Source organism: Oxyura jamaicensis, chromosome 5 (genome assembly GCF_011077185.1).
Source record: "Oxyura jamaicensis isolate SHBP4307 breed ruddy duck chromosome 5, BPBGC_Ojam_1.0, whole genome shotgun sequence".
NCBI classification, from domain to species: domain Eukaryota; kingdom Metazoa; phylum Chordata; class Aves; order Anseriformes; family Anatidae; genus Oxyura; species Oxyura jamaicensis.
This window is the reverse complement of record NC_048897.1, coordinates 33,732,531-33,744,692: the sequence shown is the minus strand read 5'-3', so window position 1 is coordinate 33,744,692 and position 12,162 is coordinate 33,732,531. Positions and strand designations below refer to the sequence as shown.

Genomic DNA, 12,162 nt, shown 5'->3' with positions numbered 1-12,162 from the left:
CCAGGGCTCTTAATTTAGAACCATTGCCTGGAACAAGTCCACCTTTCCAGTTGTTAACATGCTTTCTTTCAGTTCCTATTAGCTTGTTCCTTATCATATTACTGCATGTCCTTATGATAGCACCTTACTTTAGGACAACTACATTTTCTTATGGTACAGAACTAAGCAGCGATTCAAATAAATGACCAGAACTGAAGAATTGTGCTAGTGTTTCTGCTACTGCAATGAATCAAGATTCATTAGCAATGTATTTTCAGGTGTGTCTCTAAGCAGCTGAGCTCAAAGTCTAGGATCAAGCACCATGTTTCGAAAAACTTGAAGCTGTTTGTGTTCCCCACCTCCTTTGCAGCAGTCTTTGCTCTGTGAAATGTTGACCTACTTACCAGTAGGTCTTCTAGAAAAGGTAAAACGAAGATGGTGAATTTTAGCTTAATGAGTTGCTGCTGTAAGAAGGTATTGAGCTACTTGAGATAGCCATGTTGTCCTTCAGTAAGAAAGGAAGAAACAGGGCAAATTCTCTTTTGGACTAATGCTACTGATAATCTTCAGTTTCTGGAATTTGTGTTGCCTTCACACAAGAGTTACTAATTCAGTAGCCACTGAAATTTGGAAAATATTGAAAATCTAAGTGGAATGCAATCAGCTGAGAGTTAGAATATAGTATTGCACTAAGCTGACTGAGCTTACAAATCCTGTGATTTGAACTCTATGTTCAGAATCCGTAAAAGGCTGATTTTAAAACAATATTTCCTCTTTCTTTAGACAAGAGGGAGTATTTAATGGCTTTCTTTTAGTCAGGCCTAATTGGGTTTTTGCATGACATACCGTCTTCTTTGCTGTCACAGCTGTTACAAATAGAACAGAATGTTCAAAAACAAGTAACAGACGGGTGCTAATCTGATTTCAGTGATCAGGCTGGCTTAGTCTAAAAAATCCCTTTTTAATGCTTGCCTTTCTTACCCTCCCTTGGAACTAACTCAAATGCATTGTTGTTTCATATTTTTTAAATGCTGATGATTTGTCAGTAAGGAGTCTCTAACGTTGATTGCTAGAAGTGTATAGTCAAGGACATCAAAGTTCATTCTTTCTGATGGTTTTGTTTCGTGCTCTATACACAATGTAGTGCTTCTGCTGTATAAAGCTGACAAATATGTTTGGTAGGTAAGAAAATAGATGTGTTAAAGGGAGTTTTTGTAAAATATTTTACATAAAATCCACAACTAATTTATCCAAAATTGTTAAACTTTCTCCTCAGATACAATCTTCTTCCTAACCTTTCTTGTAACACACTTCATTCAGCTTGCTTGCAGCACTAATCTCAGGTAGATATTAACTAATCCCATGTCCTAGCCTCTTTCATTTTAAGAAGCAAAAATGAAACCTATGTGAAAGTTCTCCTAAAACCAGTTAGTATTCTTCCTTCCTTATGATTTGATTTGTCACCACTCAGTCTTTCCAGTTTGCTATAGCCTTGTCAGATGTCAACGAAATACTTGTTGCTTAGAAGCCTGGGAAAATTGTAATTGCTATTTGTATAGGTTAAAATGTAATATTTCATCTAATAATGGGGGCCAGAGGCTGACCATGATTTTCAACAAAGAAAGTATAGTAGCTAAAGAAGAAATTGGGGAAAAAGAAGATAAATGTAAACAGTAACAATAAAATAAGTAATAGAGAATACCATCTAAAGCAAGATCAAAAGAAAAAGTGAGAAGAAACCTAAAGATAGAAGTCATGATGGATAGATTTAAATATTTTAGGACAGTTTCCCTGATACAAACATCTGACCAACAACTATCAAGGGGGAATGGCTTTAAACTAAAAAAGGTAAATTTAGATTTGACAATAGGAAGATGTTGTTCACTCAGAGGGTGGTGAGGTACTGGAACAGGTTGCCCAGAGAAGCTGTGGATGCTCCATCACTGGAAGTGTTCAAGGCCAGGCTGGATGAGGCCCTGGGCAACCTGATCTAGTGGGAGGTGTCCATGCCCATGGCGGGGGGTTGGAACTAGGTGATATTTAAGGTCCATTCCAACATAAACTGTACTATGATCTAGTCAAATACACTTAAATGTAAATAAATTATGTGAGAAAAGGTACATTATGAAAGTTGAAATTTCTGTAATGAGAAAGGCATTGTGTATTGTGGATGCTGGTTAGAAGTGCCTTTCTTAATAATAATAATAAAAAGCTCTAACATAGCATTTCTGGAAGCAGTATGAAAAGACTAACTTTTTTTTATTCTTTTGAAGTTGTTATTGTGTTATGTGTGTTTTAGGTATTAAGTCTCTCATCAACACATAAGGGGATTAATATGTATAATTCCCATTAGTCTTAATAGAAGTAAATCCCTCTTCATTGATGGGACAAAAGCTCATTGTATCTCTAAATTAATGCTGAATTTTTATTTTGTTTTCTCTTTGGTTTTCAAATCTTAGTATCAGCATGATAATAAATTGCACAATGTTTTAACAATATTCTCCAAGGGTGTTTGTTAAGAATTCAGTAGCAAAATGGCATGTTTTATGTACTGATGCATTTGTGCATTATTATGTCTTCTCATTTCAAGAAACTGAGTAATTTGGATACCAAGCCAAGCTTTTAATCTTATTTTGGAAGGTAATGCAACTGTGGACTGCTTGCTGTATTGTTGATAAAGATTTACAGAGATTTTTGTTTAAATGGCCCTTTTAAAATTATCTTCTTTTTCTAGCTTATAGACCAAATGACTTTGCTCACCGAAAAGCTAAGTTGTATGGGTCTAGATGTAAATACTAATACTGTGATTCAAACTTCATTTAATGGCTAAAAGAAAAAGGAAAAAAAAAAAAACAACAAACAAACACAAAAAAACATCTTGAGGTATTTTGTTATGAAAAAACAATGAAGTTAGTTTCTTCAGTGGTGGGCAAAATGTATTTAAGTTTTGTTATTGGTTGAACTTCAGTAAATTAATGTAGACTGTTCATTGATGAAAAATTCATTATTTCCTGATGTTTGCCATGCCAGTATGCCCTGCACTGTGGATGTTATGTAAACAGAGAAGAGAATGTTCTTGCAACTTATTATAGTAACAAAGACTTGCAGTGCTCCCAATGCTTTTCTCAAGGCAAAGCAGTTTGTGCTAAGGTTTTGTAGTGATGGAACAGGCATGAAATCCATGAGCAAATTAATTTGATCCTAACTGCAATAATTAGTCTGAGAATTCAGAACAGTATTTTCCAGGATGTGTGAAATCACAGCATATACCCATGTATTACTTTTGTTAATGTATTACATTTTGTTAAAGATTACAGCTGTTAAATATAAAGAGGTTTATTTATTTTTATTTGGCTTCCATAGGATGTGCAAATGGATGCTGACATTTCTGATATACAAGTGGCTGTTCCCTCTTCTAGTTGGCGAACTCAGAACAGTTTTTTGTCCACCTCACTGCTCTCAGAATCAGGTTGTAAGTATTGTTTCAGAGGAAAAAAAAAAAATCGCAAGTAATGTATTTCCTCTTTTAACACTGTTTTACTTGAAAGAGCAAGACGTTCTACTTTTTGACAAAAAATGCTAGAACCATCTTAAGAGTTCTGCTGTATTTCAGTTTTAGATACCAGATGGGTGTCTTTGTCAAGGAAATACTTTACATCACAATGTTATATATTTTTTTAAACTGAGTAATAAAATATTTTCTGTTTGTCATCCAAACCTAGCCCAAATAAAAAAGATGCACTTGTTTTCTGAATCTCTGCATGAACAATCATATACATGTAAGTTGTGTATCTTTTCACGTTCCAAAGACACACCCTCAGCCAAAAAGTTATTTTCCTCATCTTTCATTTGTACTGGTTAATCTTACGTTTTTGAAGCAGTTTAACAGTAAGAGTAGAATTCACTAATTCTGCTTGTACTTGAAAATTTGTTTTTAACTATTCTTTATATCCCTTAGCGTACATATAACTTGGTCATAAAAGGTTAGAGGATCTCTGATACAGCTAGGAACTGCTCAGTAAAAGATAGAACATACTAGATCTTTCTCAGGTGCAGGAACACCCTTCCATGAGTGTCATTACTGACTTAGGAAAAACTTCTTGAATAATTTTTTTCAGCGCACCAGATATCAGCACATGGATACGAAAGACTTTTCTTCAGAAATTAGGTAAAAAGTAAGAAAAGAATGAAAGACAGTAGTGATTCAATGTTGATCATTCTGAAATATTTGCAAAGTTTTAAGCATTTGAGGAAGGTTTTGTTTGAAACTGCATTCAGTCATGGCTAAGGGACTTTTTATTGTCTAAAACTTTCAGGAAGGTATTTTCCACATCACAAATGAAGCAGATATTCATATTTCATATTTTCCAATATTTTCCAAATCCCACAGTGGTGCTGAGAAGGTGTTTGTTTTTGCTTTTTCCTATTAATTTTTAAGGGAAAGGAACTGGTTATAAAAAAAATCTTTGGAGTTTTAGTTCCTTAACTGCATTCTATTACAAATCCATTTGTCAGATTTTCTGAGGCTAAAACAAGGAAGTAGTCTTAAGATATTTTTTTCTATTTCTGATTTTATTTGACTGTGATAGGATAAAGGTTTTTAATTTCTCACTTTGATGATTCTTTTCACCTAAGTGCTATTGTATGTTATTTGTGCTCAATTTGTAAGTAGCAGAGCAAGTCAGGTGCCTGTTGAAGATATCTTATGTATTTTATAAGTCCTGGTATATCCATCTATCTGTCTTTGCAGGAAGGCACAGGTTTCCTTTAAGTCCCATCACATCTTTTGAATCCCTTTGTGGATGTTTGTGATACCTTAAGGCATTTGAATTCATCCATAGATATTGGTTAGTGACTGAATGTTTTATGCTGACCCTGTACTTCACCATTCAAATTTAAAGTGTATTTTAAAGTTGTTGCAATAGTTCTTGAGTGAAAGTTCTGCAGTGTTATTAATGTTACAAGAAGCTTTTCTTGTAACTGGCACTGAACAGCAAATGATAAAATCAGCTACTTCACTCATCTTAGTCACATAAACTCCATGAACTTTTAATTTCAGTAATAATGTTAATTAGTTATAATTTGAGGCTTTGACAGTGAAGTCTAATTTGAGGTCTTTTGCTTCTAACCTCCTGTAGCTTTTAATAAATCTACCTGTAAGTGTCATCACCTATTTGCTGTGACTAATTCATCTCCTTACTTCTTCAGAAACAGAAGACATTTTTTTTTTAAAATCAATTTCCAGAGTGGTTTGCAAGTCTTTGTGATTTAGTGTATCCCCACTACATCTCTCTTAGACTTGTAAAACCTTACAGATTATAGAGTCAATAGGTAGTATTACAAAATCTCTTCCCAATGTGTGTCTCATATGACTTGGAGAGTGTAGATGCATTTAATGTACTTTAATTTATCTTCAAGGGGAAACCTGAGATTTAAGTTCCAAATTGGTTGAAGAAAGGGGAGAAAATATGAAAGAATAATGAAGAGAAAAAACAGTCTGCATCCACTTAACATAAAGTTGCCAATCAGCACACAGGTGAAAGGAAAAGTAATTAGTACTCTGTTTCATGTGTGGTCTTCATGTTTATAGAAGAAGTTCTTAGCAAGCACGATATTTAACTGACATATTATAATTTATACAAGGAATTGTTCATTAGATATGGTTGGAGTCTACTTTATTATCAAACCAAATGGTTAGTCTAAAATTTTACTATTTGTTGTTATCTAAAGAATAATCCTCAGAAATTGTTTTTCATGGCTACTGTGCTTTTCTTCAGTTTTATAGCACAAAGCTTCCAAGATTTAAAGATGCTTTACATTAGCTTTGTGAATTGGTTCCTCTATCTCTTTGTACAGTTCATCGCTTCAAGGTTTTAACGTGGATCTTTTCCCAGCAGCCATATAGCTTTCTGGTGTTGGGAATTTATGCTCCAGGGCTTCATAAGCTATGACTTTATGGAGAAGAAAATAGCCACCAGTTTTCCCAACTTCTGTATCTAGGATCACAGTCTTCTCAGACCTTTTGGACCTGGTGATCAACAACACTGTTGTTTCAATGTGGTATATAGTAGGAATGATATCATGGCTGAATAAAAACAAATTGCTGTAAATGTTGATTTTTATTGTCATGACAATTAACTCCTGCAACGTATGCTGATGTCTCTCTTTATCCCTCTATGTATACTTTTTCATAAGCTCTTAAGACAATTTGAATTGACATTTATAAATAACTAAATTAAAATTAAGAAGACATAATGTTATAATGCTGTAAGACGCCATTCTAGAACAAAACCTTCCAGTGTTGCACAATGGTAAGAACCTGGAATTACTGGAAACTGAAAAATGCAATTTCACGTAGAGTAGCAATGAATTTTGTGTATGATTTTTTTTTTCTTTACTTTGAATACTGATCACAGGAGGTACTGTTGAAAGAACATACAGTAGTATAGTTCCGAACAAATACTGAAAACTAAGATGAAAAATGATAACTCACTGTTTTACTAATGTCCTGGGCACAGTGATGTTATTTTCCTCCTGGACATAGAAACATCTGACTCCTCCTAATTAAACTACAAGGACTATGAACTTGCTTCCTATTAACTAACTTTTGGTTATATACAGCTATGGTTTTATGGGACTCTTCAGAAATAGCACTCCTGGTATTTATAATAAAGAATCAAGGAGAACCACTTTTCTTACATTCTTATGACATAAGGGAGACCAGTAGAAGAATGGCATATTGTAGAAATAGATATCTACTTTCTCCCGCTTAATTTCTGCTTTTTTCTAATAATTGATAGTTGTTTGGATATTTGGAATCTTTTCCTCCAGCATTTTATGATAAGATGATACATCAATTAATATTGTCCAGGTTTTGATACAATGTAACATATTTAAAAAAATAAGCATTCACCCGGCTGTATAAAATATATATACATGGTATGACATCCTATGAGCACCTATGCAATGTCACTAGTTTACTTTATTCTATGCTATTGAATAAGGACTTTCCTCGGAAATTTTGAGTTGTTTTGTCTTATTTAAACAAAAATGCTAGAAAATTAGATGGAAATTATATGTTAGTGAAATTACTGAATTTCAGAAAATACAGAAGTTTGTTTTTTTGGCTAGAGCAACCTCTCCTGTGAAGATAGACTACAGGAGTTGGTGTTGTTCAGCCTGGAGAAGAGAAGGCTCCAGGGAGACCTTCCAGTGCCTAAAGGAGGCCTACAGGAAAGCTGGGGAGGGACTCTTTGTCAGAGTGGAGTGATAGGACAAGGGGTAACAGCTTTAAAATAAGAGGATGCATTTAGGTTAGGTATTATGAAGAAATTCTTTAGTATGAGGGTGGTGAGGCACTGGAACAGGTTGCCCAGATAAATTGTGGATGCCCCATCCATGGAAATGTCCAAGGCCAGGTTGGATGGGGCTTTGAGCAACCTGGTCTGGTGGGACCATGCATGGCAGGGTGGTTGGATCACGGTGATCTTTAAGGTCTGTTCCAACCCCGCTTTATTCTATGATTGAAAATAGCATTAAAATATATTCCTGTAGAAAAATAAATCTGTTTCTCAATTTATACCGTTATTGAATATTTATTAATAACTTATTATAGCTGTGTAAAGGATAATATTACATCATGAAACATATTTCAAATAGACATATACATGCTCAGATAGCAGAATGTGTTTTTCTGAAGATGTTTAATTACTTTTTTGTCTGATTCTTATTTTTAGCACATTTGAAAAGAATGGTTCCTTTTGATACAAGTGCCACCAAGGAAGATTCCATTAACGTTGCTGTCAATGAAATGAAGCTGCAAGCAGAAAGAGGGAAGCAGTAGAACGTTGTACAAAAATGCAAAAGCTTTCTCTGTGGTAAATTCCATCCCACTCTCACTCTTTTTGAGCAGTAGTAATTTCACCTGCTGTAGGAGGATATACCCTTAATGACTCAGCAGTTGCCAAACCCTTAAGTGGAAGAGCCCCAAGAACAAGTCTAATGAGCTCCTGTGATAATTTACGTAACTTGTGCACCAAAGTTTTGGGGACTATGGTATCCTCTTGCATTTGTTACTGTAGTCCTAAACTGATTTTATTGTATCCCTGAAATATTATGAAATGAAAGAACTGTGAACTTTGCTATGAGGGTATTTACCCCTACACAGGAATAGTGTGGATATTTGTTTTTTGATAAGATTTTAATAACACTATTAATAATCAAAAATATTCAGAAATTACTTTGTCTTAATATTTATTAAAAAGTCATTATGCACTGTTGTATAGACACATTTATGATTTCAGGTTCTTCAATTTGCAACAATAATTTAAGGAAGAAGCAATAAATATTGAACAAAAAGAAATTTCCTCAAAATCAGTGGATATTGATAAGATGCTTTCAGGTTCAGCATATGTCACTTGTAAGCTCTTTAGTGCTATTCTTCTGATCAGAATAGTTTTATTAGATTTGGCAAATCTGACCTTGTGGAACCTATGGTGAGGCATTTAACAGCACCAGCATTTCAACTGTCTGTATGAAGCACATTGAAGGGCACTGCCATGTGGCTATGAAAATTTTAATAGCAATGTTTAATGATCACATATTTATTCTGTTTTCTACTCCATTAGAAGAGACATCATACTGAATTTAAAATGTTATGGAAATATGATATTGTATGGCTGTATTCATTTGGATGTCTCTATTTTAAACAGATAAGGTACAATTCTGCATTACTGTGATCTCAAACAGCACATTGCAGCAGAATCTTTTGCTGTCAGAAGAAATGCTAGTGATTCTGATGGTCCTGGTTTTATTTCGCTTCTTCATTGCTTCTGGTTGAATCACTACTGATGTGCCTTAAAAAAAAACAAGCCAAATCTATCAGAGTACTGTAGCGACATGAACACCATTACAATTCTGTTTTGTATGCTTTTTCATACTTGTGTGTTTCTCTGAAGCACTATATTTTTTTTAGCACTGTAGATGCTCAGGTCATTATGTGCCACCTGGAAATAGGACCTTTTATCTTTTTAAGTTTCTGAAGAAGTGTTCTGAAGTCCCACTGGGTTCTGTGAACTTGACAGAATGTATATATATTCAGCCTGTTTCAAACAGAACTTCCTGCTGGGAACACCAAAATTGGACAAGAAAATAAGAAAATATTGAATTAATTTTTGCCTTTTTTTCTATATAACTTTTTTTTTTTTTTTTCTAACATAGTTTAAAACATTTTCTTTACCTTCTGTATGTGTATAATGCTATGCATTGTAGTGCTGGCATTGGTTTTTTGCAGACTTCTGGCACGTCTGTTAATTCATAAGGTCAGGAAAGCAAAACAGGCACATCCATCTCTTCTGATCTCAACAGTAATGACAAGGCCAGGACAAAAATAAAAACAAATAATCTATTTTGGAGAAGGCAAGACAAACAGAAACCTGTTTGTGTCATGGTCAGCAAAGAGTGTGGAAGTCATGAAGCAGTGCTTAACTCAGGCCACAGTTATCATAAACTAAACTTACTTTAAGTATATCCAACATTTGTAATTTATTCTTTTTTTAATTAGATCAGAGCACAGGTGGAAATAGAGTGTTTAAAATATTTTAACTAGTTTGGTGAAATATTAGGAAATTGCAAAATAAAATGTCACCAGTTTGCAGACTTTATGGTACCTAAAAATATTGCTAAAAATATAGAAAGGTAATTTTAAAATATATTATACAACAGTAAATCATGCTTTCAAATTACATCATGTTCAAATGAGTCTGATACATGGATTGCTGATGGATTAAGTGTATGCCCAACCCACTTTACTGAAGCTGAAATAGATTTTGAACTAAAGCACCTGTAGGTAAATGAATGGTGGTCTAAGAGTGTCAGATGAGAAGCAATATGAAAAATAGCATCATCTCAAGTAATTTGTAAAAAAAAATCTGGATATTCATTGCTCTTACCATTTTATGTATTTATACATTTTTTCCTCACTTGTAAGTAAGAAATCTGAAGTATCTTTCCTTAAAACTACTAGTATCACTACTACTTTGTAGTGTTTGACAAGTACGGATAAGCATTCTGCACTCCCTCACTACTGCATGAGGTATTAAATCATTTTTTAACAATGCAGGACAGAAATGACTGCTAGGTGAATAAAATCAGTATGTTCACTGCTCAGTATAATTGCATGTGGCTGTGTGTCTGGGTTTACAGTAGAGTTTTCTTTCCTTTTTTAAAATTTTCTAAAAGGAATAGAAGGGAAGAAACCAAACCATACAAACACACACACACACAAAGAGGAATTTTTAATGAGTAAGCTTATAGTTTCCAAAGCCAGGAAATTGTTTCTTAAATTTACCCTCTTAGCATGTAATATTTGTCTCTCTTCTACCTTTGATAGAGGTTCCTATTACAAAGTGAATTTTGTTTCCTTCTTACTGAAGGCTAAAGTTCCATTCATGACATTACATGAAACTGTCCCTTTGTGGTTTAAGAAATATTTTTTCCATATTGGACTGAAATAATATGACCAGTTTCAGTTTTTTAAAGTAGAAAACCAGATCATTTTTGTATAAAGCGTATTGTATATTTCAAATCTTAAAAATTATTGTCCTTTCTGGTCATCAGAATTGATTTTAACCCTCTAATGACCTGTTCATTCTTGCCTAAAGCAGTAATTTTCAATAATGAAAACACGTGGTAACCCCACCTGAATTGGTGTTTTATTTTTATTCTGGTCAGTATTTGGTAAACGAGGTAACTTTGTATATACGTACTAATTAATGGATATGACAAGCTAACAGAAGGCATCCATGTTTTTTAATGCTGTCCTGGAATACAGTGGTTTTTCAGAAATGCACTGGACCTTCATTTCAGCATCAAATAATTGTCACTACAGTAACCTTTAAATTTTGTAATGTCTATCAGTTCTTTAATGATGTACAGCAGACTTAAGAGTACTTATTTTTAATTACTTTTGAAAAGATAATTGCTAAATATTTAAAATAATTTATTTTTATTATGTAATTGTTATCCTAAGAAAAAACTTCAAAATAAAAGTAAAAGGAGGCGGTATCTGTCCCTTGTGGAGTGAAGTGGAGTGGGACTAAATTATGATATAAAACAAAGCCATTATTTTACATGTCTCAAAATTTTCACAGAAGCCAATGTTCAGTGATGGTGAAAGTACTCCTTGAATAATCAGACCTCAGCCACATTACTAGTCCTGCTTCAGCTATCTCACCAATATCAATAAAGAAGATAAAATTCCTTAGAACAAAGGAGGAAATACTATTCTTAAATTCTCTAAAGTCCATTTTTTTGAGCTAAGGAATCTGCATATCAGTTCATCTCTGCCTTACAAGGCATAGCGTCTGCACTGTGTAGCACTGAATGGATTTTTCATGAATGAAAATGCTGATGTTACTATTACAGTAAAGAATTGTGTATTTTTGTAGCACAGATACCATTTTTATTGCTGCAAATTAGTAGTTTAAGACCTGAATACATTCTCATACCTATAATATGCAGAAGAATTCATTCATGCACTTCTGTAGACTGCTTGTTACAGTGAAATTTTACCTTGGTTCTGTAAAACTGTATTAGTAACATTTATGTCTCTCTAAGCCCTGCCTTCACCACACAGAAGTAATTGATACTGAAGTTAGTGAGAGCTGCAAGTCAGTATCTGGGGTTGCAGGAGAATATAACACACATTCCGGATTTTTGATCTAATTGAAGAATTTAGAAGCAGATATAGAGAAAACCTAGTAGTACAAGGAATGGGAAGCAGCTTATGATTTAAATTTCAGAACACTTTTGTTCTTGGTGTTTTAATTTAAGAACTGCTTTAGAACTGGCATCTGCGTCTATATAAAAGCAATCCCTAGGTAAGATTCCATTTCGGATGAATTATTTTCTTTACATATTAGAATATTTTCCACTCTAGCACAACTCACCTCAACCTTTTACCATAAGCATTAGGAGCTGTTAGGAGCTTTATTTCTTTACTATGTAAAGAACTAAATTAGATTTTAAATCTGAAAAACATATTAGTACTGTATACAGAACTACAGCAGGGCAGAATCTGAAAACGTTGGTCTTTCAAAAATCTGAACATAATGCCTCTGGGAATGTTGACAACAAAAATGAAAGAGGTTACTGTGGTTAAAATACAGCAACTTCCAGCATTTA

The 12,162-nt window shown here is 33.8% G+C and overlaps 1 protein-coding gene across 4 annotated transcripts in view; it reads left to right on the top strand.

Moving 5' to 3' along the window:
• The window catches only part of CEP128 (centrosomal protein 128), a 114,989-nt gene extending 103,328 nt beyond the window's left edge, over positions 1 to 11,661 (top strand). For 3 of the 4 annotated variants that reach the window (XM_035328658.1, XM_035328656.1, XM_035328657.1), the window contains exons 23-24: positions 3,343 to 3,451; positions 7,716 to 11,661. In XM_035328658.1, the coding sequence (XP_035184549.1) occupies positions 3,343 to 3,451; positions 7,716 to 7,822 (216 nt within the window). In that variant the 3' untranslated portion in view covers positions 7,823 to 11,661. The remainder of the gene's footprint in view (positions 1 to 3,342; positions 3,452 to 7,715) is intronic. The other variant, XM_035328659.1, reaches the window with a different exon arrangement.
• The last annotated feature ends 501 nt before the right edge of the window (positions 11,662 to 12,162 follow it).